This window comes from Suillus paluster (genome assembly GCF_016628075.1).
Source record: "Suillus paluster strain FC165 chromosome Unknown EDB91scaffold_142, whole genome shotgun sequence".
In the NCBI taxonomy this organism is placed as follows: domain Eukaryota; kingdom Fungi; phylum Basidiomycota; class Agaricomycetes; order Boletales; family Suillaceae; genus Suillus; species Suillus paluster.
The window spans coordinates 28,456-55,029 of NW_024537702.1; the positions used below are offsets into that span (position 1 = coordinate 28,456).

General features: G+C 49.1%; 9 protein-coding genes across 9 annotated transcripts; 5 read left to right on the forward strand and 4 right to left on the reverse strand.

Moving 5' to 3' along the window:
• Nucleotides 1–2: 2 nt before the first annotated feature.
• Nucleotides 3–1,395, forward strand: EDB91DRAFT_1063162 (Zinc/iron permease; the record flags this gene model as incomplete). The annotated part of the gene is made up of 8 exons (XM_041314594.1): nt 3–169; nt 225–255; nt 305–388; nt 438–546; nt 596–797; nt 854–924; nt 977–1,212; nt 1,270–1,395. 8 exons carry the CDS (start codon nt 3–5, stop codon nt 1,393–1,395), a joined length of 1,026 nt encoding a protein of 341 aa, XP_041170210.1.
• Nucleotides 1,389–3,898, forward strand: EDB91DRAFT_156076 (uncharacterized protein). Its single transcript, XM_041326263.1, has 16 exons — nt 1,389–1,994; nt 2,052–2,089; nt 2,148–2,200; nt 2,254–2,364; nt 2,417–2,430; nt 2,482–2,526; nt 2,577–2,660; nt 2,709–2,776; nt 2,829–2,860; nt 2,913–3,025; nt 3,081–3,158; nt 3,211–3,284; nt 3,338–3,424; nt 3,478–3,521; nt 3,571–3,619; nt 3,678–3,898. The coding sequence occupies exons 1-16, from the start codon at nt 1,764–1,766 to the stop codon at nt 3,772–3,774; spliced, it is 1,218 nt and encodes a 405-aa protein (XP_041170211.1). The 5' UTR covers nt 1,389–1,763; the 3' UTR covers nt 3,775–3,898.
• EDB91DRAFT_157022 (uncharacterized protein) lies at nt 3,680–5,991 on the forward strand. Its single transcript, XM_041326264.1, has 2 exons — nt 3,680–5,665; nt 5,713–5,991. Exons 1-2 carry the CDS (start codon nt 4,023–4,025, stop codon nt 5,867–5,869), a joined length of 1,800 nt encoding a protein of 599 aa, XP_041170212.1. The 5' UTR covers nt 3,680–4,022; the 3' UTR covers nt 5,870–5,991.
• Nucleotides 5,992–6,954: 963 nt separating this feature from the next.
• On the reverse strand, nt 6,955–8,284 carry EDB91DRAFT_1240033 (CRAL TRIO domain-containing protein; the record flags this gene model as incomplete). The annotated part of the gene is made up of 7 exons (XM_041321950.1): nt 6,955–7,152; nt 7,205–7,302; nt 7,360–7,436; nt 7,483–7,548; nt 7,600–7,758; nt 7,810–7,958; nt 8,018–8,284. The coding sequence occupies 7 exons, from the start codon at nt 8,282–8,284 to the stop codon at nt 6,955–6,957; spliced, it is 1,014 nt and encodes a 337-aa protein (XP_041170213.1).
• A 181-nt stretch (nt 8,285–8,465) lies between these two features.
• EDB91DRAFT_157494 (triose-phosphate transporter family-domain-containing protein) lies at nt 8,466–10,421 on the reverse strand. The gene is made up of 2 exons (XM_041326266.1): nt 9,712–10,421; nt 8,466–9,662 (listed from the first exon to the last, which is right to left on the reverse strand). Exons 1-2 carry the CDS (start codon nt 10,309–10,311, stop codon nt 8,589–8,591), a joined length of 1,674 nt encoding a protein of 557 aa, XP_041170214.1. The 5' UTR covers nt 10,312–10,421; the 3' UTR covers nt 8,466–8,588.
• A 1-nt stretch (nt 10,422) lies between these two features.
• On the forward strand, nt 10,423–12,013 carry EDB91DRAFT_157388 (ribosomal family S4e-domain-containing protein). The gene is made up of 5 exons (XM_041326265.1): nt 10,423–10,769; nt 10,966–11,043; nt 11,105–11,285; nt 11,341–11,740; nt 11,790–12,013. The coding sequence occupies exons 1-5, from the start codon at nt 10,767–10,769 to the stop codon at nt 11,917–11,919; spliced, it is 792 nt and encodes a 263-aa protein (XP_041170215.1). The 5' UTR covers nt 10,423–10,766; the 3' UTR covers nt 11,920–12,013.
• Nucleotides 12,014–12,106: 93 nt separating this feature from the next.
• Nucleotides 12,107–13,819, reverse strand: EDB91DRAFT_1063178 (DRMBL-domain-containing protein; the record flags this gene model as incomplete). Its single annotated transcript, XM_041314596.1, has 7 exons — nt 12,107–12,440; nt 12,494–12,722; nt 12,771–12,805; nt 12,860–13,056; nt 13,106–13,449; nt 13,501–13,568; nt 13,617–13,819. Coding segments are annotated over 7 exons (1,410 nt in total), but the record flags the coding sequence as incomplete, so codon positions are not given.
• Nucleotides 13,820–14,754: 935 nt separating this feature from the next.
• Nucleotides 14,755–23,905, forward strand: EDB91DRAFT_1340148 (uncharacterized protein). Its single transcript, XM_041325704.1, has 29 exons — nt 14,755–14,797; nt 14,849–15,100; nt 15,152–15,425; nt 15,475–15,579; nt 15,629–15,669; nt 15,722–15,998; nt 16,051–16,185; nt 16,238–16,322; nt 16,371–16,464; nt 16,518–16,937; nt 16,992–17,015; nt 17,196–17,584; nt 17,638–17,865; nt 17,920–18,703; nt 18,754–19,405; nt 19,458–19,885; nt 19,937–20,507; nt 20,559–20,714; nt 20,765–21,312; nt 21,362–21,428; nt 21,484–21,801; nt 21,854–22,097; nt 22,148–22,633; nt 22,685–22,829; nt 22,881–22,955; nt 23,014–23,103; nt 23,157–23,370; nt 23,420–23,569; nt 23,621–23,905. The coding sequence occupies exons 3-29, from the start codon at nt 15,227–15,229 to the stop codon at nt 23,815–23,817; spliced, it is 7,122 nt and encodes a 2,373-aa protein (XP_041170217.1). The 5' UTR covers nt 14,755–14,797; nt 14,849–15,100; nt 15,152–15,226; the 3' UTR covers nt 23,818–23,905.
• EDB91DRAFT_1171857 (vacuolar DHA amino acid exporter) lies at nt 23,906–25,842 on the reverse strand. The gene is made up of 9 exons (XM_041320234.1): nt 25,787–25,842; nt 25,596–25,729; nt 25,435–25,541; nt 24,867–25,381; nt 24,688–24,801; nt 24,545–24,636; nt 24,364–24,497; nt 24,183–24,315; nt 23,906–24,130 (listed from the first exon to the last, which is right to left on the reverse strand). Exons 1-9 carry the CDS (start codon nt 25,818–25,820, stop codon nt 23,984–23,986), a joined length of 1,410 nt encoding a protein of 469 aa, XP_041170218.1. The 5' UTR covers nt 25,821–25,842; the 3' UTR covers nt 23,906–23,983.
• Nucleotides 25,843–26,574: the final 732 nt, after the last annotated feature.

Consider the following 26,574-nt stretch of genomic DNA (forward strand, 5'->3'; position numbering starts at 1 on the left):
TCATGTCAGACTCAAGCTTAAATTGCGGTTCTGGTGGGGGCGCGACTACATATCCACAGTTGCGGATAGCGTCGGTCTTCATCATCCTCATCGGATCGACTAGCGGCGCACTTTTTCCAGTGCTTGCTAAACGGACAAGCTGGCTTCACGTTCCCAAACCCGTCTTCGAGTGAGCAGTCAATTATTCAACGCGAACGCATGCAGTGTTCTGACGAGTCTCGTAGCTTTGCCAAGTTCTTTGGCTCCGGTGTCATTGTGCGTCGCATGAGCTGATCAATGAGATCGGGGACTTACATTCACGCAGATAGCTACAGCTTTTATTCACCTCCTCAGCCCAGCTCTTAGTGAGCTTGGATCTCCATGCCTGTCGCCAGCTTGGCAGCAGTATGTAAGTCGGGAGTTTATGGAAGCAGTATAATTACTTACGTGTACCACAGCCATACGCACTTGCATTAGCAATGCTCAGCATATTTTCAATCTTTATTGTTGAGCTGGTGGCCTTCAGGTGGGGTACATCTAAGCTGGCGGCCCTCGGTATGATGCACGGTGCGTTTCGCACTGGTTACATGCTGAAACTCTCCTTATTTGAAGACAGATGCACATGGTCATGGTCTCGGCGCGCACGCTGCACATGGACCTGAAGCTGGAAGTTTGCCAACGGGACTGGATAACGACTCAAGTTCTGAGGAGATCAAGGAAGATATAGAATCTGCCCACGGGCACAAGCGCCTGGATCTTGGTGCTGCAGGGCAGATCATTGGTGTGTTCATCCTAGAATTTGGTGTATTATTGCATAGGTGTGATATCCCCTGATTCACGTCCGATTATTAACTCATGCTTGCTCATTGCGAAGTCTACTCATTGGTCTGACGCTGGCGGTTGATCCTAGCTTCAAGATACTGTTTGTTGTCATCATATTTCACCGTGAGCAATACTCAGTACCATATGAATAATCGCGACTGACATAATACCGCAGAAACCTTCGAGGGCCTTGGAATCGGCACTCGTTTGGCTTACTTGCGGCTTCCGCCGAAGTACAATTATGTAGCCATCTGTGCCGCACTATTGTACGGAATCACCACACCATTAGGCATCGCAGTTGGGCTTGGAGTTAAAAGCACGTACAACCCAGGCAGCACCACCGCCTCCATCGTGAGTGGAGTGCTCGATTCACTGAGTGCGGGTATCCTGTTGTATACTGGTCTCGTTGAGGTATGTACTTCTCACCGATGGTGACCAGAACCCGAATACTCATCATTTTTGACCCAGCTTCTTGCGCATGAGTTTATCTTCAACAAAGAAATGATCACCGGGTCTAACAGACGCGTTGCCTATGCCATCTCATGCATGCTCTTTGGAACCGGGATCATGGCGCTCCTGGGGCGTTGGGCATGAGGAATATTAATATTAATAGATTGTGGCCATGATGATGTAGTGTACCGTACTCGGTCCTTTTTGATTACTCACAGTTGTAGCTATTGCACCGGAACCATGTCATTGTGTATAGACAGTATAGTACTTTGAGTGTACAGATGGGCCATTCCAAGCCTGCTAAGAAACGAGTTTTGAAATGCTGAGTGCTGAGCTGAGGGCCGAGGCCAACAGTAAATGCTTAGCTTCTGAATCCCACACTACGAACTTCGTCACAGCACCGCGCGGCCGCAGTAGTGCTAGTGCTTACATCACGCCGATCGACCGACTTCAAAAGCTTGGTCAACACGGTGTACTTATAGCTTTACTCCGTACTCCCACCGCTAAGTAATATGAAGTCAAAGATTTCGCTCCTCCTGCTCTCTTTTAGCGGAATTGCACTTTCCAATCCTGTCAAACAAGCCTTCTATGATACAGGAAGCAACCGCCAGGTTGTTGTGCAAGGCCAGGTGTTTGACGTGCCCTCTAGTCCTCAACCCGGTTTCAATTTGGACTTGAATGAACTCCGGCTGGTTCAGTTATCGGAAGGTCAGGAACCGGTATGGATGACCGAACTCGAGAAGGTGAAGACTCAGGATACACTGCGGGTTTGATCTATCTACTCATCGTTCTTCATCTAGATCGAGGCTAAAGGCAAGGGGCTTCGTTTCTTTGACGTGTACTTAATTTCCTTTCTTCATTTGGATGTCGGTGTTCAGTTTTGTTTGCGTGTCTAGGACAGAGAACCTTAGCCTCGGTTCGACTGCTCACTTGCGCATTGCGACGAAGAGTGAGTACACCAACTGTTCGGTTGCGATAGTCGTAGAGCTTGCCCCTTTACAGCTTCATACCCACCGCTAAGCGCACATGAACAAGTCACCAAAGTCATCAAGACTCTTTCTACTGAAGGACCCAGGGCAAACTTGGTGAAGTTCTCGAGCTTTAGAACAAGGTGTAGGTCTTACATTCGCGTAGTACTAATTAGCGCACTGACGCAATGTCGTAGACTATCGCAGTCAGGTAATTCGTAACCTTCGCAGTCCAATTTGGAACCCTCTCAACTCTGTATAGACAGGAAAGGAGAGTCAGCAATGGCTACTGTCAAAGATCAATGAAGTATATTCTCAACATGATGCGGGAGTGATTGCTGATGCTTTGGTCCCCAGGTTACGTTGGATTTTGCGTCGCCTTCATTGAAGTCTATGATCAGTATCAACGAGTTCCATCATTCTTGGGGACAACATTCGATTGTAGGCCCGATCACTGAATCTCGTTCTCATTAGTAATTTGCTGGCTAGATTGTCAGAATCAACGGTTCCGATGCAGTGGACGATCGGATTGTCATCCTTGGTGCTCACCAAGACAGGTGATTGTTGTCAATCGATATCATGTTTGCGGAACTGACGTTGTTTTTCCAGCACGAACATGTGGCCATTCCTTGCTGCCCCTGGTAATTTGTCCTCTGTAGATCTTTTGAGTTTGCTGGCTGATTTTCGAGTAAGGTGCTGATGATGATGGATCTGGGAGTGTAACCATACTCGAGTCATACCGTGCACTTTTGGAAAATGATTTCCACCCAATCCGACCTGTTGAGTTCCACTGGTATTCTGCTGAAGTAAGTAATGTAAATGTGTGGCGCGTGTACGCAGTTGCTGATGCTGAGTTTTCAGGAGGGTGGTCTTCTTGGTTCACAGGCTGTCGCTCAGCACTATGAAGCTCAGGGTTTGAAGGTTTTCGCTATGAGTCAGGTGAGAGCAATGCATCACATCTATTATGGTAACCTAACTTTAACTTCAATAGTATGACATGACAGCATGGGTAAAGAGAGGTACGCCAGAGGAAGTTGGTGTAATTGTGGACTATGTGGACCCAACGTGAGCATTTTGCCAAGATCATTTGTTGTATGCTAACATGTAATACTTACTAGCTTGACGACCTTCAATAAGGAACTGATTACTGAATATCTGGATATACCATTTGTTGAAACCAAATGTGGATATGCTTGTTCCGACCAGTGAGTTGCATTATGTACTTGGTTGCGAGTGTCAACTAAGTGCCCTATCACAGTGCCCCTTGGAGCAAAGCGGGATATCCTAGCATCTTTACTATTGGTAAGATAAGACTTTATTACGTGCATCATAATTCTGAATATGGTTTCAGAGGGGGCATTCGAGAATTCAAACCACAATAACATTCATACCGCCAACGAGTTAGTTTTTAAGACCATATTTTGAGACTTGAGAATACTGACACGAGTCTTTTAATAGCAGGATTGATATCTCGGATGAATTTAGCTTTTCGCACATGCTGGAGTTTTCTAAATTGGCTGTGGCTTTTGCCATCGAGCTTGGAGGTTCACTTTGAATGATTTTTATATCTACTTGTCTTAGACCACGCAGCAACGTTGGTAGACTTGTAGTTGACTTGTAGGTGGGCGTTTCCGGCGTCATGACGTACGTGATGACCATTATGAGCCACCTGCGTCAGATTATGATTATCCATCAAATCTTCTCGCCCCGCATCGTCCCCGCGTCCCACCATATATAAAGATCCTTGATTGTTTCACATTGCTTTAAACAAGCTGTGAGCGCAGCTGCGACTTGAAAGAAACCATGCCCCAGCCGCAGCGAAGATTATCTGTTCGACGAGGATCTGTTAGTGCATCTGATCCATTCGGGCAGCATGCTTCCCTCAACCATGATCCTAATCGATCTTCATCCTCGACTTTGACCATCGTTCGTGTCCTGAATCCCAGTTCGCAAGCAGGCGCACCCCAAGGTACTGGGACCAGTCAGATCCATCTTTCAGACCCGCCTGCACCAGGGCTTCACCGCCGTTCAATACGTCATCCTGGAAGTGTAACTCCTTCGACGAATGCAGATGGATCAGCTAGTAGGCTCAGCTTTGCATTTTCATCCTTCGCTCCGAATTCTTCAAATTCCGGTTCTTCATCTGGGACAGCACCAGCTGTTACTACTACCTCGAGCCGGCGAGCCTCCAGCCCATCTCCTTCCCCTCGTCTACGCTCTAGCTCACCGCAGTTCAACCGGAGACTATCTTCCTCAGGTTCTACCCCATTTTCAAAACCCAACTTGTCCCCAGAACAGCTCGTCGACCTTGCTCGTCAATCAACCAGCCCTCGTTACGTCCCTCCGTCTGCGTCTACTCCTAGTACACCTCATCCTCCTGCGCTTGCAGGCCCGGGGGGTTCCTCCTGTCCGGCCGCTGACACAATGACAGCACCTGCAACATTCACCCCTTTACCCGAGGACGTATACCTTCCTTTCATCGATCGCCCCGCTGAAGTAGCCCAATTACTATCAACTCCACCCACAACCAAACTTTTTTCCCTCCTCGCTCAGACATTTCCCAGGAAACAAGCCTCAGAAGATCTTGATGATGCTGCATTCTCTACGAATCCTGCGAAATGGTCCTTTGGGACTTTGCGTCTCTGGCTAACCACTATGGATCGGCAGACAGTCAGTGATGCCCTCTGGGTGCGCAACGCGCGCAGATGCGTTCTTTCCCATTCCGAGCTCATCTGGGAGCGTCTGAAGGGGGCTCTTGGCGTCCCTCCAGAACTTGAGGTTGATGATGAAGAAGAAGACGACGCGGAGAGTGTAATCGCTGTAGATGATCAGCTGTCAGGCGTCCCTGCCGCTCCTATTCCAGCAATGTTGGATGTAGGCGCGGCTTTCGAAGATCCTGGAGAGACAGACACACTCCATACATTGCCACCTAGTGATGCCCAACCTTATGACTCTATGTCCTCATCCCCAGTAGAGGACCCCCTCTCAACCCCAACTCACTTGTTGATTGAGCCCATACTCGCAACACTTTCCTCAAACGCGAATGTCTCCACTCCTGGTTCAGCTAATCCGCCCCCGCTCAGCCTCCTATCAAACTTGTCGCAGTCTACTTCTCTCGGACAGGGCGATGGACTGCATGATATTGGCGAGGAGGCAGAAGATGAGGCGTGCGCAGACACCGATCCGTCCGAAAAGGAAACTCGACCTGTCGAAGATTCTTCGCAGATTCATGGATTACGCATCTCTACTTCGCCTGTGCCGCATTCTCCTGCTATTGCGCCACAATCATTTTCATATCCTACTAGCCCAGTCATAAACGTCAACGACTCGAGACGCAACAGCACTGAGCTTAAATGGTTGTCGGAATTTTCCCTCCCCCTTACTAGGCGCGTTTCTCGTACGAGTTCGCATGGTTCTGTCAACAGTCTTGGACGGCCCACGTTCAGGTTGGTTTCTTTCTGGGTCTTATGGCGGACTTACTAACTCTCCCTAGCACCTACAGTCACAACTACAACTCAGCTGGATCTGACTTCGGCGACAACGATAGCGAGCGCGTGTACGATCCTGTTGGAGACCGTGCCCCAGGAAACCCGCTCTTCCCAAGCAATTTCGCACGGCTGGCATTGGGCCCAACATTGAGCGCGAAGTAAGACTTCCTTTGGAATATTGCTTGCAACAATTGACTTTTGACCGCTCTTTCACTCAGTAATCCGAATTTGCGCTCGCCACGCTCTTCCACCCACCCAGCGCATTCTCGTTTCGCCAAGTGGGCGCCAGGTGGACGACCTCCGAGTTGGATTGATGCTTGGGACCCTGTCAAGCACGAATATGCCGCAACGACCGCTAGCGGTAGTAGCATCGGGGGCGGGGAATAAGCTGACATACAGCAAAACATGCGCTCTCAAATTTTAATTCCTCCATACCTCGCCGCTTCCTGCCTTTTTTATGGCTTCGACAGCCGTCCAATCCCTCTTTCCTGTCGTCGGACAGTCGCAGCAACTCAAAAAAATCTCGTCCACTGTTGTACTATAGTGTTGTTTCACTGCTTTCCTCGCTTTATCCATCTGGCTGGTATCTGTTTAGTCTTCGTAGTTTGGGTTGGAGTAGTACATATGTTAAAGGGACAATACACGATAGTTCACGCGACATCCGTAGCACAATTCAAAGTGGAACACGTCAATTTCTGGAGAGAGACGAACGTACCAGAAATTTGGGATCTAGTAGCCCTGGAACACTTCGGATGCTACATCTTGAAGGCCTGTGTTCTACTCAACATGCTTACCCCCTCGTAGCCTGAGTCTACGTTCTTACGGAATGCCTTGAAACAGTTAGTTGTTGGAACAGGTAACAACACATCACCGGGTCCGGAAGTGCCAGGATGGAGTGACAACTTTCGTCATAATGGCTGGATCACCACATGGTGAGTTACAATTTTATGAGCACTGGATTACTTACATGGTAGGTGCGTGTGACGCTCAGAACACTAAGTTACAATCGCAGGTTTCAAGTCTGACTCACTCTCATTCCCATCTGTTTCACCTAACAAGAGATCGATTAACATACAGGCTCTTACAAACGTCCAGTACGACCAAAGTGTGTCAACGGAAAAATTTCTCGGGGCCCTGAAGGAATGTGAAGTATAATACAATGTGGCTGGGAATCTGGGATGCATAAGACTTTCAAGAAACACAATCAAAATGTACACATGTTTTTAGACTCGTCCTCTCCAGTAAGATTAGAATCCGTCAGCGTCCCCTCCATACCTCTTTGGCAACTGGTCGGCAGGGATCACAGGTAGAAGAGCGGATCCGATAGTCTTGGGACCAGAACCAACAACGCTCATCTTCGCCACTGTTGCAGCTGACAGGAGAGGCTTGAATATCCAAAAGATCCAAGTGAGAAAGCTGGGCACGTTGACAAAGAACTTCTTTGCCTGTGAATAGAATATGTCACATTCTGGAGCCAGTGGAGACAAGAAACCGAACCAAGAATTCGGGATAGTGGCCCTGGAATATACTGGACGCTTCGGATGCCGCATTTTTGGAGGCCGGTGTTCTACTCGACATGCCTACACCCTCGTAGTCTGTGACATCCAACGAAAGCTGAGCGGCACGACAACCCTTAATACAAGCATACACACCATGTATTTGGACCATCTGGTCAACAGTCTCGAAGTCGAGCAGCGCTATGCTTTCTTCCATAAAAGCAACACGCCATCTACAAAAGGTTTAGCAATGACATCATGAGTATACCGTATATGTACCTTAGAAAGCGCTGGGTGTCGCCGAAGACGGCATCCAGATCCTTATTGGCGCCATATAGGTTATACCTTCAAAATTTGAGTCAGAATGAGATTTCTCCAAGAGGTACGTGGGCATACGCGATGGGATGTCCGTCCTTGTCCTTCCCGTACGTTTTCCCAAGCTTCCCAAATACATCTTCAGGAAACTTTTCCTTCATAGCCTCATCGACATTGAAAGACTTGCGCCACCGCAGAGTCGAGATGAACATGTCCTTTGCCTCTAGCGGATTGAGATTTCTATCCGGTTGATGTCAATGATGAATTCTATTGAAAGACAGTGAAACGTACCTTGCACGAAGGAACTTCATTAGCACGACGCTGACGCGGGCATCTTTGGGTATCAGCGGGTTGATGGTGACACCCCACAACTTATATGGCGTGGTCCCAGCATCCTCTTGCTCTGGAAAGGCCTCCTTGAAGATTTCAGACAAATTACTCTGTAGATACAGATTGAATATCATGCCCAAAATGTATAAATAGTCTTGACCCAACTCACGCGGAATTCCTTCAAGGCCTTCCACTCAGCGTCGGTAAACTTCTCCGTTAACAGATTCTGCGGTTCCTTGTCGTCTTCTAGCGCAGCCTCAATGAGGTTGGGCGCATTCAGAGCAGACGTTGGTTCTGGGCCTGGTGTACGCGCCAGTACAGTGGGCGTCGCGCCCGGTTGAGGTGCAGCAGCTGCTGCTACTGTTGTCGGTTCATCGTCCTCGACTGAGGGTTCCGCCACATGTGATGCAGCCCAAACTGACTCACTTTCAGACATGTCTAGCTAGTCGTACTGTAGTGTAAGAGGTGTCGAGGCTTCAATTTCAAACGTGGGTGTGGCAACTAAACCTTCCGCAAACCATAAGTCGCGTGTCTAGACTCTGATTAGCTCATACTTTGTCACAATGGCACTGAGCAGAAACACGTATCTATGTACATGTCCAAATCGTCTCTGAACAGAATAAGCACTATGTACTTACTTTGTTGTCTAATATCATGTAGAGATCGTTGGTCGCAACACTATTTACAATAATCAAAGGCAACTCCCTTGAGAATAAATATGGATAGAGATACTGGGTCTGCTAAGCAGTAACGTGTCCGACAGTCAACGACTCCATGCCAAAATGCCGCTGTATACGCGGGGGCTGATATCCAATAGGAACCGTATTGGAAGGTGGCGAGTCGATCGAGGCAGGCGGCGAGGGGTATGGCTCTGTAGGCGAAATGGTATTGCGCTTCGAAAAGATGGACGAAGGGTCCTTGGGAGAAATCTGGATATGTAGATTAGGATGCCCATTCCCATTCCCACGCGAATCTGGGTGTAAATGCCCGTTTGTTGGAATCTGCAGCCGCGGTCGGCCAGCAGCAGAGTGGGGTCCCATTCCTGTGGCTGCAGCCGTCGGAAGCTCCGGTGCACCAGGAACGGGGGATGGTGGTGAGCTCCCATTCAATATCTTCTCGTCCGTCCGATTGATTGGGAGCATCATGTCCCGCGTCGCCTCTACCCTGCGCATTCTGTTTTCCCCTCGTTCAACGTCACTATTCGCGGTGTTGTACATGTATAAACCAACAAAGGTCAACCCAATACCGAAGCCTTGCATGGGGTGCACGCTCTGGTTGAACCATACAATAGCGATGCAGATGACTGCGACGCGCTTGATGAGAGAGGCGATAGAGTACGTCACAGGGGATGTGGTTGAAAGAATCACGAATGCGATGATGTTCTGCGCAAAGTGGACGGTGACGTTCATAAACAAATAATACGGGATCGAAGGAGCCTCGTGTCCATGACTCGGGTTCGTAACATGAGTGGAGTCGGCGGCAAGGAGGCGAGGAAGATCGGTGAAGCTCCAAATTGGGATCATCAATATGAATGCCATGCCTGAAGAATAAAGCAGCAAGTTGAGTTTATCCAACTTGTGGGATGATGTTTGCGACCCTGAGGGCATAATCTTCTTAAAGAAGATGTTCGAACTGACGAATACAAGGGCGGAACCAAATGCGCACAGCAGACCAGTCGGACTCGATGCGGCCTCAAACGTACATGCTAGCATGACACCAATGGTCAATGGGAGAAGAGAGAAGTATGTCTTCGGGGTATACTTGACGCGGAAAAGTATGGCGTAAGCAGCAACGGTGAACAGCGGAGATAGAGCCTGAAAGGGGTTCATCACCTAAAAATGAGGAATCAACAGTACAGCATACCTTGATGGTATGTACGGTGCTGACAGGTATCTTGGAGATTGCCATGCTAGAAAACATGTGACCGCCAACTTGGAACATGCCCATGGGCAGGGTGCTTCGTAAAATTGCACCAGTTGGTGGACGCAATTTTGTAAATCGAATTACTGGAGACATGAATAGTAGACAGTAACCGGCGACGAATGCGAATTGTATGATGGTGAGTGTGACAGGGTATTTGAATTGCATGAGGATAGTCTTGCCGGTATTTGATGAAAGTGCAGAGGTGGTGTACCAGAAACTGCACAGAAGAATAAATCGAGTTGTTGATGCGGCTGAAGATGGAGAAGGTGTTGTAAGAGGACCAAGAGATCGCCGTGAAGATAATGTAGATGCTGAGTTGGGAAAAATGGAATAAAAGCGCTTTCGAAATCTCGCCAGGATTGCACCTGGTGCCAGGCGCGAGGATGAATGTCTTGCATAAGGAAGACCTCCATTCAAGACAGGTTTTTCACCTGGGAAGGTGGCCTGCCAGCCTTCGCCAGAGTTGGTGTACTGATTATCGAAGGCATTAGCTGGTGAGTAGTTATTGTAGGCTAGTTTTGAAGGTAGGTGGTCGAGCATGGGGGATATGTTCAAGTAGCTGGCCGTATTGCCCTAGGTCTAGAAATGAAAAAGAGCACTGTCGACACTGCCAGCGTCTGCGGAATAACTTTGAAGGTAAGGATACAGCTGTACAGCCACTCTTCACGGTACTTGAGTTTGCCGTTGTTTACCGAGTGGCGGGGCGTATGTGAATGCTTCCCCAGCCGCTTAACATCAGCCAGCTTTCGACTGTCGACGTACACGACGCAGCTGCAATACAGTCGAATATTCAGCGCTCAGCGCTGTTTATACGTTGATCTTAATGCTTCTTTAAGTTCTGAGACTGAGATCTAGAGTCAAAGCTATGTATCACGTGACTTTGCATTTACCCACCCTAAACTTGTCAGCTCAGTGAATGTGTTGACCCAGTCAAACGTAGGCACCGAAATCAAGATCGTCGCCGCTGACGCCGTACCCCCCTCAAGACTTTCATCATGGTCAGTGCTCTTGTCCTTAGACCTCTTATGGATCCAGTCGTAGCCACGAATACAATTTTGACGCGATCCTCGACGTTGGATAGGTGGATGTGGTGATTTAGAGATGGATGTACCAGGATGCTTTACCCGCAAATCTCGCTCTTCTCGCTGCTTGATATACTCAAACGCAGAGCTGACTCTCCCTTGTCATATGTAGGCACGCGGACCGAAAAAACACTTGAAGCGCCTTGCTGCGCCCTCCTCATGGATGTTGGACAAGTTGAGCGGTACCTACGTGCGTACATCCGGTATACTGTGGCTGTCTTTTGTCCTCAAGTTCTAGAAATATGCCCTAGGCTCCCCGTCCTTCCCCTGGTCCCCACAAGCTCCGTGAATCGCTTCCCCTCACCATCTTCCTTCGCAACAGGTTGAAGTACGCACTGAACGGCCGTGAAGTCACCTCAATCGTCAAGCAGCGATTGATCAAAGTTGACGGCAAAGTGCGCACAGACACCACATTCCCCACTGGCTTCATGGGTAAAGAAGCGTTTTTTCTTGGTTAGCTTACTTGGTCTCATTTTTCACTGATTAGACACCATCTCTATTGAAAAGTCCGGCGAGCACTTCCGCCTTCTTTACGATGTCAAGGGTCGTTTCACTATCCACCGCATCACTCCCGAGGAGGCTTCATACAAGCTCCTTAAAGTCCGCCAGGTCGCTCTCGGCGCCAAGGGTGTCCCTCATATCGTCACTCACGACGGCCGCACCATCCGCTATCCCGACCCTGCCATCAAAGTCAACGACACTGTCAAATTTGACCTTGAGCAAGGCAAAATCATCGAATTCGTTCACTTTGATACCGGAAACAGTGTGATGATTACTGGTGGACGTAACATGGGTCGTGCAGGTGTCATCACGCACCGCGAGAAGCACATTGGTGGATTTGATATCGTGCACGTCAAGGACTCCTTGGACAGGACCTTCGCCACTCGGTAAGTGCGTTCCATGCGTTGACAAACAATTTCTAATCTTTGTGATTAGTATTTCTAACATCTTCATCACTGGTGAAGGCTCGAAGCCCTGGATATCACTACCCAAGGGCAAGGGTACGAAGCTTACCATCTCGGAGGAGAGAGATCTCAGGAGGAGACAGCGGGCTGCCGAGCAATAGATGTTGTCGCGGAAGGTCTATTGATTTCTTTTGCAGCATTACTTTCACTCTATGCCCCATGTGTATGGCTGATCACGACGCAAAAATGCAGATACTCGCATGGTGGTTATGAATATATGATTCATCTGCACTCTATTTCTTGTCTTCATTACGTGCGAATGGCGCTGTATTACTCATCGAGGGAATATCACCAGTAATCAGTAGCTCTAGGTTTTATCATTACCTCCTTACTCCGTTTCTTCTCAATTTCCCAGCGTTCCACCCATTTTGCCATCTTCGCTCTGGATCCTTCGCTCCCGACATTGACAGTCGGAATCATCTTTACCCAGTCACACGACATCGCAAAGCACGTAAGCTCAAAAAATGAACTGTGCTCTGAATATGGCACGCCATAAAGTTGCACAGCATATGTCGACTTTTGCATAGGCTTCAGGTCTGCATGTGTGAAGGACCGTGACTGCCCGCGCGAGATGATGGATGGAATGGATGGGCTGAGGTCGCTGCCGGACGGTGGTGCGTAACTGAAGTAGTATTGATTAATCAATGGATGCGAAGGAATACGTCAAACGCTTACGTCCATCCTGTGGGCCTGAAACCGACAGCCCGGGAGTATGTGCCTTTGAACCTTTGCACGTACGCCTTGAGCTTGTCTGAAACGATCATGCCCAACGGAACAAGATGCACGCCAGCTTCATTTGGGTCCTTGGTCAATAGCGCATGCAACTCAGGGTCATTTTGACATTGTAGGATGGCCGCTTTATGTGCGTCACAATACACTTTAGTCTTGAGGGCCTGCGCGATAGCTAGAAACAGTTATATAAGCAAGATGCTGTCCGATCAAGAACACTCACCCTTAACAATGCGTTCTTTGCCAATGGAGTAGGTGCTGCACAGAAAACGTATCGGCGATCAAACTGGACATATAGCATAGCCAACTTACCCAACAACCACCAACATTCTCTCTTTGGGCTGTTTCACGACAGTATCATCTGCCTTGTCTGAAAGAGTAACCCAAGCATTCATGGTCGAGTTCCGCTTTCCGTTCGTGTCCGGAGGGCCAATCCACTCCCCAGATACAATCCTCTTGGCTAGCTCTGCGCAGGCTGAGATGACCAGCGGCTGCGGAGGAAAGGTATACTGATACAAGATAAGCGTCATCGCCTCGTCAAGATAGCAACTGACCGACCTTCGGGTCCAAGTAGGTCGTATCTAGATATACATGATCAATTTGCTTTCCTCTCACCGCAGGGTGCATTACATGCTGTGGCGAAGCTCTGAAGTCTCCACAATGCAAGTATCGGAAAGTCTTTTCAGAACCAACGAATGGCGATTTGAAGGCGCTGTCACCCGCGTGCACGGTCTGTGGGCCCTCGAATAGAAATAGGCACGAGCCTGGGCAATGGTTAGCTTCAATAAGTGTGACAGTTACCCCGCCGGTGTCGGGGACAACTGTAGGGACGTCCATCGGAAGTGGGTGAACCCACTTGGGATCAACTGATAACATATGTATGATCAAATTAGCTGTATCCCCTAGTAGACTTCAATATTGGCGTTCAACTAAAAGGCTGGGATATGCTATACCTGAGCAATAAATTAGCCCGCTCTTCCAGTTCGAAGCTAGGTTGGTATAGTGATCTGAATGAGCATGGCTGAAAATCGTGTGAGGCTGTGACGGCATGTCAGTTTGGAGTACGCACGTTAAGAAGTAGGCGGTGATGCCTGGTATGGTTCCATAGCGGAATGCATCAACGGCGATGGGCATGCCCTGCAGAACTTTGTAGAATGGTGCCTTTCTCCGGCTGCCTGGCGCTCGTGTTGGTCGAAAGCTACGGTCCTCTGCGAGGTCGGCCTCTTTCCAAGCTTCATTTTCCTTATGTGACGCCAGCAAGACGGAATATAGATCGGGGATTAGAATACCGTCCAGTTTGCTCGTGCTTTGATCGCACGAAACAGATTTTGCATCTAAGTTTGAAGTACTTGATGTGTTCGAGGAACTGACAGCGGAGTCAAGACATTGATTGACGTGGTATTCTCTTTCCTGAAATATGCATCAGAGGGGTCATCTACAGCGCAGTCATGTCACCAACCACGCCAAGTAAATATGATAGATCCCGTTCGCAGATAGGACAACTAGCATGATTGATGCAGTCATTGAGTTGTTCTGAGACGTCCTCCATTTCAATGTCGTCGTTAATGGCCCCGAGGGCGGCCAGCTCATCGTCTCCTACACTCCATTGCTCATCGTCACCTGTCAAATCGATGTCTACGACATCGATGGAATGCGGTATGTTCACAGGATCCTTATGGGGAGTGGGAACATCGACTGAGGGGTGATATGAAGTGCAGCCGACTTCTGTAGATGCCTTTCCTCTCAGAGGTAGCTCATGAACAGGCTCGACTGAGGACCGGAGTAACAACGTTGGAACACCGAAAATAGAGGAGGTAGAAGTAGTTTCAACGACCGACGCCTGGAGTAAAGTCTCCTTGCACGCTATGGCAGCCGTGTTGCTCTGAACGGGGACTTGTAACAAAGCGGATGGCTTTCCAAATGTGAGGGGTCCATCATCGTGGAGTTCTTCGGGGTTTGACAGAAGAGCGACGCGTGTGAGAGACGCGCCTTGCTTAGAACAACAGATGTTTCCCTTTCCCCCTTCCGGGGGAAAGCGTTGTTTCTGAGCACCTGTAATTGTTCGTGCCTTCCCTTTGTTTCTTTTTGATGAACAATCATCGCTGTCTGAGTCTATAATGATAACCTCCCGAGGTAGAGGAGCTTTGAAGTTCTCCTTCTTGTTAGTCTTGGGAGGCGCGCTTTGAAGCTTGCTCTTCTTTGTAGACGCGTTATTCGAGAAGAAATCAACTATGGTACGAGTTTGTGAAGGTTCCTTGCGTTTCTTGGTCAAGGAAGCCATGCACTCATATAAAGAAGCAGATAAGTTGGAAAGAGTGAGACCGACAAGCCAAATTGGTCAGGTGACCAGCGTTTCGATAACACGCGCGCTTGCAAACTGACTCCATTGGCACAGCATGAAATTGAAAACGGATGTATGTATTACATGTCATCTTATAAGTATCATGAACATTATTATTCGTGCAGGCCCGATGAGTTAAATAGTCCGTTGACAAGACTGACTTTCAATTTAGGTTAGCTTCGAAGGAGAGCCGCTCCTCCGTTAGACAGTAGGTATGTATCGGGTTATCGAGATTTCTCTAAATTATAATCATCACCGTTTAGGTTCGCCCTTGTGATTCTCTCAGACTCCAGCTCATATCAAGATCATCTCTTCACTTGATCTTTTGACTTCCAAGCATGGACGCTCGACCGACATCTATTTTGCATAGAACGCCATGGACACCTCCCATCGCCATTGCCACTGATGGGGTTTACATCGATCTTGAGGACGGTCGACGTGTCATCGATGGCATCGGTGGTGCTGCTGTAACCTGCATCGGCGGAAGGCATCCCAAGGTAGTCAAAGCCCTAAAGGACCAGATCGATGTTATGTCCTGTAATGTCTTTCTCTTCACCCCGTAGTATCTGACTGATCGTGTGAATAGATGTATATAATATGCAGCTTTCCAGCCCTCCCGCAGAGGAACTGGCTAAATTACTCGTGGATACTAGTGATGGTGCCTTCGAACAGGTCGCATTCTTATCTGGAGGTATCGTTATCGAGCCCTGCTTGAACATTGCTGACTGCCAGCGCTCTAGGTTCGGAAGCGATGGAGACTGTCATCAAACTCTCGAGACAGGTATGTTTTCATTGCAGAAGCTCGGGTAAAGGGCTTATGAAAAACAATGCAGTACTACGTCGAGGTGGGGCAGCCAAAACGGACAAACTACATTGCCCGTCAAATGTCCTTCCATGGAAATACCTTGAGTACTCTATCCCTCGCGTACCATCCCGGACGCCGTGCACCGTACGAGGCTATTCTAGACCATCAGAATTTCCACCACGTCTCCCCGGCCTACGCGAAGAGGTTCCAAAAACCAGATGAGACGGAGGAGCAATACGTCGAGCGACTCCAACAAGAACTCGAGGATAAATTCATCGAACTCGGTCCGGACACAGTAATCGGATGTATGTTATTGCGGTTCTCTTGTCGCGCCTTTCAAAATCTGACGATCGGTAGTTATCGCAGAGACTGTCGTTGGTGCAACAACAGGGGTTGTGAGTGCACCAAAGGGATACTTCAATGCCATGAAGTCCGTCTGCCACAAATACGGTGCCCTTTTCATGCTCGATGAGGTAATGTCTGGCATGGGTCGTAAGTGATCTCGATATGCTGATCTCGACCGCTATTGATGGTGGATATCCAGGAATGGGTACTCTGCACGCTTGGCAGAGCCTCGGAGATGGTGTTGCACCTGACCTGCAGGCAGTAGCCAAGGGTTTGGGCGGTGGGCGAGTATTACATATTCATTCACTTTTAATTTACTGATCGGGCTACAGTTACGCTGCCATAGGCGCTGTTCTCATTTCGCCTAAAGTTGCGAAAGGGATCAGGGGGAGTTCCGGACTGATCAAGCACGGTCACACATATCAGGTCGGTAATATGAGGCTATCGCAGAGCCGGTCACTGACGCTTATTATTAACAGGCAAATCCACTAGCATGCGCGGCATCTTTAGCTGTGCAGAAGGTCATTATCGAGGAGGATCTCCTTGCGCAGTGCAGGAAGAACGGCGTACATATGCTTGCACTTCTGAAAGACCGCCTGCAGTCCCCAAATGCTCTTGCAGCGCCATATACATTCGATGTGCGCGGGGCTGGGGCTTTCTTTGGGATCGAACTCGACTTCTCCAGCCTCGAGGCACGCCGTGTTGATATGAAGGGCCAACAATTCGCGATGGTAGTGCAGGCACGTTGCCTTACAAACGGACTTGTTGCAATGGGTATGGCCGGTGGCTCCACTCTCGATGGGTCAAAGGGGGACCACCTCATGCTCGGTCCTGCATACAATGCTACCACAGAGGAGATAGAAAAGATTGTGGATATTTTCGTAAAGAGCATCGAGGAGGTGTTGACGGAAAACTTTGCATAGATATCAATCAGACCTGTACGTATATACCAGTATTATCAATCTTTTGGATGCCTAGTAGGTATCCCTGCGCAGCAACCCCAAGCCCATCGGCAATCGGGGCATTCCGCGAGGTTGCGCCACCATCGCTTTCGCACGCCTTCTCCAGGCGGCATCTACCCGAATTCGAGCACCGGCTTAAACATTGCGTCGACGCATCGTTTCTTTCTCATTGACCACCAGCTTCCTAACATCTAGCTCAACCTCAGAATCGATGGCTGGGAGCATGTTCTAATGGACTATCAACCAATCCATCAGCAAGAAGCCACAAGCTCCAGTGTACCCTTGCAGCCACCAGAATCAGAACAAGCTCACTTTCCAGCGACATCGGCGTCAGCATCGACTACAGAATTCAAGCCAACACGTTCTAGCGCAAGAGTGAAAGCAGCCAAGCAGAAGGAGAAAGAACGAGAGCAAGCGAAAGATAGAGAAGGTGACTCAGCAGAGCAATCCGTAGCAGTGCCATCGGAGAGCACCCGTGCAACTAGGTCTACAACCCAGACTAAGAACAAGCGTCCTCGAGAGGGTAGTTCAGGAAACGGAAAGTCCAAGGAAATTTCAGACGAAACGACACGTGTGAGCAAGAGGTACGGTGGATAACTTCTCGCACACAGGATATATTTAACTGACGCCCTGATAGCAGAGGACGTCGAGCAACACTGCCTTCTGCATCTGCCCCACCACTTGCAATTACCGAACCAATAAAAGACCGCAAAGGAAAGAAGCGCGCCGCTCCAGAACCGGATTCAGAAGAAGAGGGGCAGAACATAACCTTATCTTCTAAGCGCACAAGAACCACAGCATATTCTTTGAGATCCCGAGCAGACGCCTCAACCTCTGCATCCGCACCCATGCCTAGGAAACCCAGGTTTGTGTTCACATTCTCTCCCCCCCCAGGACTGGCTCACACGTTACCTTATAGACCATCAGCAAGCAAAGCGAAAGCAGCGGTGAAAAGTAAATCTGGTGCTTCCGCAGGACCTTCGAAGATGGCCGGCGAAGACGTTGCGATGCTTGATCCCGCGATAGTTAGGCCCGATGAACCTGCTCATGAAGAACTCCCTGATGGCTGTGACGACGATGATATCGCCATGGATGACCAAGATAACGGCGGTGACGGTGAAGGTGACGACAATGGGGATGAAGGAGGCTTGCCAGCTGCTGCTACTCGTGGATTTGCTGGCCTGGACGAATCTGCCGCTATGGCAATTTTTGGAGATTATCGTCAATTTGGTTCATACATGGTTTCTCTCTCAAGCCGACTCAAGACCATGTTGAATAATATCAAATCGACCGCGAGCCCAACCACTCGCTTGGTGACATTGCAGGAGCTCAGTGAGCTCCTCAGCATAAGCACAGAAGACACTTTAGCAGGCTCGTTCCAAGTGGAACAGTTTGTAAGGGAACTCGTGAAGATCCTTGGTGGGCGCGGCGTTGATGAAGACGAAGATGACGATGGCGGTGATGATGGCGATGAACATGACGAAGATGCGGCTCTTGCCGCTGCGTTGGCCCTGAGCGGGGGCGGAACGTACCAGGGCGATGAAAATCTCGAAGCGCAGATGCTGGCATGTCGTTGCCTGGCAAATCTGATGGAAGCTCTGCCTGGTGTTGCCCACTCCGTTGTGTATCACGGTGCAATACCGGTCCTTTGCAGCAAGCTGATTGAAATCTCTTACATCGATCTCGCAGAACAGACTCTGAGCGTAAGTCACTCAGCTTTGATGTCACTTTCTCCCCTAAATTTATGTTTTAGACACTCGAGAAAATATCCGAAGAGTTCCCAAGTTCTATCGTGCGGGAAAATGGTCTAGCGGCACTGCTGAACTATCTCGACTTCTTCTCTATTGCTGTGCAAAGAACTGCCCTGCAAGCTGCTGCGAACTGCTGCCGAAATATTTCGCCGGATCATTTCCAGATGATTCTTGGTGTTTGGCCCATTATTCGCAATTGCATTGGCTATTCTGACCAGAGACTGGTTGAATTCGCGTGCCTCTGCGTCATCAGAGTTGTGGACTCTTATCATCGCTCCGCGACGGAGAACCTAGAAAACCTGCTGGATGAGACCGCCATTCGTGCGATCAATTTACTTCTTATGCCAGCCGGAGGTTCCCCCCTGATTGCTGCCAATACCTTCACTCTACTTCTGAAGGCGCTGGCAACAGCCGCCCGCGCAAGCCCAAAAATTACCCTTAATCTGCTACAGGCAGACATCGTTGACACACTCTACCAGATCTTGACGGGGGTTCTCCCCTCAGCGTCCGGTGGTGGAGACGAGCAAGGCGGCCAGGGGCTAGCTGGCGATGTGACTCATATGACAGTCATGGAGAATCTTGCTCACCGATCCAAGGAGCAAGTGGAAGAAGCCCTCAGTCTGGTGTCTGAATTAATGCCTCCTCTTCCGAAAGGTACGCTTGGAAAACTGCTAATAGAATGATTGCCTACTCATGATTTTTGAAGATGGCGTGTTTGATCACAAGGGGTATACTGACAAGGCATTGACACGAATGGTGAAGGCTAAAGCCAAGGCTGATCGCGCTGCTGCACGTCATGCTGCATTCACATCATATCAGCCAAGCCCTGACGTATCAGCGCAAGCGACACCTGCAGCGGAACCATTTCAGGATACCAGCATGAACGACTTTCAAATGCAGGATCCTGACGACATTCCTCCTCTGCCCTCTGCTGCTGAGCCTGCAGTAGCTGATCGTACTGAGCTTCTGCGTTCCAAGCCGGAGGTTGTTGGACGGTTCATGCAGCTGATGGTGCCCATCTTGATAGATGTATATGCTGCTAGCGTAATCACCCCCGTCCGGGTTAAAACTTTGACAGGCCTATTAAAGGCGGTAGGTTTCCTTGAAGGGGATGCGCTCAAGGATGCTTTCAATGCAAGTATCTTTTTCATCTGTTTTATAGCCCCTTCTGATTTCGAGATATAGCTTGTACCTGTGGCGAGTTTTGCCTCGTCGATTTTGTCCTCTAAGGATCATCCTTCACTGGTAATCGGCGCACTCCAGCTCGTAGATCTTCTGCTACAGAAGCTTCCTGCGGAATACCGCCCTGTCCTTCGCCGTGAAGGAGTATTCCACGAGATCGAGTCACTTGCAACAAGGACTTTAACTTCCGCAAAATCCAAGGATTCAGATGGCACCATTGTAGCGGAGCCTATGAACATTCCTATCCATGTTTCTTCTACGATACCGGGATACAAGAAGCTTCACTCGCTTTCCCTGGAACCTGAGGATGCAATCACTTTGCGGGCCCGAGTCATTCGCTTCAAGTACTCCTTGGGACAGGAAGAGGGTGACGAGGATAATGCCTTCGATGAACTTCGCCGTCTTGTCGATAGACTAGCGGCTCCAGATGTGGGCGAGTCGGTCATGTCATCTGCGTTGAGAGACATCGCAGATCACTTCACATCTCACTCTTCTGTCTCAAGCTTCGAGCTTCTGCAGAGTGGAGCTGTCGACGGGTTATTGCGCTTTGCCACCGACCCTACCAGGAGTTCAGGTACGAACCCCTGTTGCATCTTATCTGGTATCTCAATTCACTCTATGACAGTCACCAACAAACGACGCCAAGAGTTATTGTACGATGCATTTAGCCGAATCCCGAGAGTTAATCAGTCACCTCTTACGGTATTGGTGAAGAAGCTGCAGGAGAGTCTCACGAGGATGGAAGACTTTGACGTCGTCACTGTTTCACAAGGCACAGATGGTAAACACAACGCTGACCCTTCCTTTTATGTTAAACTCACTATCTTATAGATTCTAAACGAAGCTCGCCATCCCTGCTGGCGCGACAACTTCGTCTTCGTCTAGTTGCCGATAATGAATCTGATATTCCTCGCAACCTTCAGAACATGGTCGTTTCCATTCATGCCATCGCAACATTCCAAGCCTTGAATGACTACCTGCGTCCCAGAATCACGGGTCTAATGTCATCCGGAGGACTGTCTGGAATGTTAGCGGCTTTGGCAGCTTCTGGCTTTGGCCCAGTAGGTTCGCGCAATCCTCCGGAGGCCCCAATGCAAGCAAGCAAGCCTGTAGAGTCTAGCAGTGCTACAAAAACAGTTCCTGAGACACCCGCCGCTGGTTCCTCAGAGATTGGTCGACGCCGGAGTTTAAGACTCAGCGCTAAGAATGGTGGACCGTCAACTGACAAGAGCGAGGGCAGCACGACGTCAGCGCCTACCTCAGTCCCTACCGCCTCATCATCTGCTGCTGCCCCTCAATCTACAGCGCAACGCATGGAAGCCCTCATTCAGGATGGTGGACTCATATCAGACTTTACCGACGATGAGGTGGACGCCGAGGTGATTTTTCTAGATCAAACATATAACATTAGTGCTGACTGCTTGGAAGGTATTCGAAGACGAAGATGATATTGACTCTGCTGCAGACAAGACTGTTACCTTGTCCATCGCTGACGGTAAGCCTGCCGCGATAAAGACTTTAGGGGGCTTCTCATGCCAACTCATCCTCAGATGGCAGTAAAGTGGAAGCTCAAACTCCAGATGGAACGCGAGTTGCGACGCCAAGTACAGCGCCTTTAATTTCATCATCTAGACCATCCAATGCGAACAAGACTTCGTATGCGGCAGCTCTAAAAGCCAAACCGGCAGACTGGCACCTTGAGTTTTCTATGGACGACCACCTTCTGCCACTTGACTTGACTATATATGGCGCCATTCATCAGCATGAAATCCGTAAGAAGCTTGGTCCTGTGCCATCGAGCTCCATGTGGCAAGGAATCTATACAGTCAAGTTCAAGAAAGTGAATGGTCCTCCTCCGAGTCAAGAACGTAGGTGTTATTAACCTGATTGGTGCCGTTGAATCTGATGATAATTTGGCAGCACGTGCAGACACCTCGGCATCTAAAATACGATCACCTAGTCCAACCCTTTCTTCGCTCCCAGATGACGCCCCCCATGCCAAGATTCTCCGTTTGCTCCGTGTATTGCATAAGCTTAACGCTGCCGAAGCGCAACGGCCGGCGAGACCGTTAGATCGCCGCGCGCTCTCGGAGGCCACCTTCATTAATAACAAGTTAACTGCCAAACTCACTCGCCAGCTGGAAGAACCGATGATCGTGGTCAGGTAATTCAGCCATCCGTGCTTATATCCGTCCAGTTACTTACCCTGTTTAGTTCATGCCTACCTGACTGGGCACTTGACTTGCCACAAAACTTCCCTTTCCTCTTCCCATTCGCGACTAGGTATAACTACCTTCAATCGACTTCCTTCGGATATGCTCGCCTTATTCTGAAGTGGCAAAGCCAGCAAGGCCGCAGCCAGGACAGCTCGCGACGAGACGAGGGAATCGGTTTCCTTGGACGGCTGCAGCGGCAGAAGGTTCGCATCTCCCGCAAACACATCTTGGAGTCAGCGGTCAAGGTTTTCGAGCTCTATGGGTCTTCGTCTTCAATTTTGGAGGTGGAGTACTTTGATGAGGTTGGGACTGGACTTGGACCTACTCTTGAGTTTTATTCCCTCGTCTCGAAGGAATTTGCCAGGAGAGATCTCAAGATATGGCGAGATGCCGACTCAGCTGCTCCTGGCATATATGTACATCACCCTGCGGGACTCTATCCTGCCCCCATCAGCCCTGATGACATTGCCAATGACGGGGGACAGTAAGTGTCCCTAGCCTAGGTGGTTATCGTGTATCTGACGTCTAATGGTAGAAAGCGGACCCACATCCTCCGCGTCGTCGGCCAATATGTGGCGAAGGCAATGTTGGACTCCCGCATTATCGATCTTTCAGTTAATAAGGTTTTCGTAAAACTCGTGCTAGGGGAGGAAGTGCCTTTGACTATCGAGTCCTTGAAGGTAAGAAGTGTCTTACGCAGACAAGACACCGGACTCACATGTTTTGTCTAGCTTGTGGACAACGAACTTGCGAGCTCTCTCTCCAAACTTCAGAGCTACGCGTCCATGAAAGGGCAGAGTGAGAAGGTATCTCCACTCCTCTACACTTCAAGACTGGTTGTTTTCTGACATCCCTGGCATCTAGCTCTTCCGTAAGGTTGCATTGATGGATATTGTCAATGTCGAAGAGCTTGCGCTTGATTTCACAGTTCCCGGATACGACATTGAGCTTCGGGTGAGTTTCATCTTTTTTTCGACATGCCAGTAAATCGTAACGCATGATTTCAGCCTGGCGGACGCAACATCCCTGTGACTTCGGAGAACGCAGAAGAATACATTCACGAGGTCTTGGATGCAATTATTGGTGCTGGCGTTCAGCCACAGGCTAGGGCGTTCCGAGAGGGCTTCTCTAAGGTGTTCCCCATCTCTGATTTGCAGGCGTTCTCAGCGGACGAGTTGGTGATGCTATTTGGCAACTCAGATGAAGATTGGGGAGCAGAGAGTATGTGACTCCTCGCATTGATGTCGACGTGACTGACAGCACGGTGTAGCGTTGAATGAAGCTATCAAGGCCGACCATGGCTTCCACAGCGAGAGTCGTGCAATTCGCGAGCTGATAGGGATCATGTCGGAATTCGATGCATGCGCTCGTCGTGATTTCCTGCAATTTATTACAGGAAGTCCGAAACTTCCTATCGGAGGTATGTTTCCTTGCAGTTCATCTTAAGACTCGCTGACCTGGGTGCTCACAGGGTTCCGTGGTCTCAACCCTCCACTAACTGTCGTCCGCAAGCCACATGAGCCACCGCTTATAGCAGATGATTACCTGCCGAGTGTCATGACTTGTGTCAATTACTTGAAGCTACCGGAGTATAGTTCAAAGGTGGTCATGCGAGAGAAACTACGCATCGCGATGAAAGAAGGAGTTGGCAGTTTCCATTTGTCCTAGTACTTTTCGGCATTATAAGTCATTGTATATGCACACAATCTTTCTTGTTCATCCATTTACTTGTAATAGAAGTTCATATCGACAGAAATCTAGGAAGTTGAACCACGCCTCAGCGAGGACGGTGATTAATGGAGGCCCTCCTCCATGATCGATCGCAAGTACAACCTTACTTGGCATCCAGCTTCTGCTTCTGCTGCTCAACACTGGCTTCTCTCCACTTCCTGCCTTTGTACAACACCAATAGAATCAAGCATTCAGTGACGACGAGTAGACCTGCCCAGAGAGTATACAGACCCCGGTCGCCAATAGTATCCTAAACTAATCTCAGATCCGACGTTCTGCGAACTGATATGGTGTCGACTCACTTGTAAAGGAACAGCAATCTCAGCGGCGACAAAAGCAAACAGACCGCGGAAAGAACTATTAGTCGCTACTGCCGTCGATGAGCGACCAATGTTTGCATCGACAATGTATGCCAGCGTGCTCGCGTAAACCCATCTATCGTGGATGAGAGCAAAAAATAGTGTAAAAGCGAAACGAACGTACATGGATAAAAATCCAGCGAGGAACAACATCACACACACAGCGGCGACGTTGACTCGTTCTTGGCACACCCAGGCGTATCCAATCACGGACAGAGGTAACCACACCATGGCGACTTTCGTACTCTCGAGGCGCATCTGCACGAATTCGCGTCAACTACATGAGAAGGAAGCTAGTGGCCCACCTCTGGAAAGCTGATACCTCCGTTCGCGGCCTTTAGCCGAGCAAGTGTCCGATCGGACCAACGACCGCCCAATATGCTACCGGCTACGGTCCCTGGGATCGATGTGTCAGGTAGGTGCTCTCAGTTGCTTGTAATTCGCTCACCAATACCATAGGCAAGTAAAACAAGGCCAGTCTTCAAAGCATCGTAATTATAATACATCGACAATGTTCTTGCGCATGTATATGGAATACTAAAGCCAAAAGCGAATGTTAAACCTAGCGCAAGAGGGGATAAACGTTGTTTAAAATAGCTTCCAGTAAGAATTACTGAGAGCACTCACCTGACGCTATCAAGATAGCTAGGTTGTTCTTGCGACTGATGATTGATAGGTATGGAGAGAAAGGGTTAACATCGGTAATGGACAGCTTCACTTCTTTGATGGCTGATGCTGGTAAAACCGCCCGCTGTGCTTCAATGTCTTTCGAACTCGTCTGGTTTTCTCCATCTAATTCTGATTCCTTCTCTGAAATCTTGCTCGACTTATCCTTTGCTTCCGACGACTGTTGCTCTCGCAGCTTCCTCTTCAATATGTTCTGGTAAGTCATACTCCTCTCCTTCCGGAAGGTGTCCTTGAATAAGAAAAAGAATGCCAAAAAGATTATGCCTCCCCAGATAACTAAGAACCAAAAAACTGCCCGCCAGCCGAGGCCCTGTGTGAGTGCACCACCAAAGATTGGCCCCAGTGAGGGACCGATGAGAGGTGCAGAATAGTAGATACCCATCATTGTACCTCGTTGATGTGGCTCGTATATGTCTGCCAGAGTGGCAGCTCCGATAGCGAAAACTGCGCTTGACCTACTCCAAGTGAGCACGGAGAGCACGGATATGAGATCGGAGAATGGTCCTACCCTGCGCCTTGCACAATTCGCATGCCAATTACCAATCCAATGGTTCTCGACACGGCCACGATTGCAGATCCAAGTGTACACAGTGCGATGGAGAAAAGGTACACGAGCTGAGCTCGGTCATATTAACAAACGACGCTCTCGAGGCGGCTAGAAATACAAACCTTGCGGCCCTTTATCTCGCTAATCGCACTCCAAATGATAGGAAAATTGCCTTGAATGAGAACGAACAGAGACAAACTCAAGCTGATATCTTCGCTGTTGGCGTGTAGCTGCTGCTCAATTTGAGCATTAGCGGCTGTCCCCCGGCTGTTCAAATGATACTGGTTACAATAGCATCAAGGACACAACCTACGGTTTTGTATATTCGTCGTCAAACCCGCAATCATCGACGCTCCAGATATAATACACAATATAGCGTTCTGTATGTGTGTTCGGTAAACTCCTGTTACACATTAAGATGGAAGGACGCACCTTCTTCGCGTTTGACCATAATCGAGGATCATCCTCAACCACTTCATGTTCTATGTCAAGCTTAATGGGCTCATTTGACAATTCTGAACAGGGGGAGTTCGTCTGGGTATCAATATGGAATCCCACATTCCGATCCTCCGTAGGTGAAATTTTCGTAGTCTGATTTTCTGCCATGAGCGTAAAAGGTCATGCGATGTGGGAGTTGAATATTGTGTGACAGATTTTATAGACGGTTCATGGATAAAGCGGGCGCCAGAAAACGTACATGGTTTTACCAATGCCGATGATCAGAACATCCTAGATGGAAATCGTCGGAGAACCGGTGAGCCACAGATAAGTATTGCTTGGTCTGGCCATTACATATGGATGTGCCGAGAAGAAGTCCTGCACATGACAGTATAAAGTAATGTAAAGCAGTGTAAAAGCGCCGCAATCAGCACCATGGCTGCACCAAAAACTCACCAGCCCACTGATTAAGTCTAGCTGTCAGATAACCAGTGATCGAGGAAGCCTTCGAAGGTAAACGACCTGCTTAAGTTATCGAGGGTTATATTTGGGATTGCAATAATACAGCCACGGAATGTCGGGTACCCGATCAGTTGGAGGTCAAGTAATAGGAAAGTCGACCGTCCAAGTCAACGCGGTCATCCGACCATACAAGATGTACGT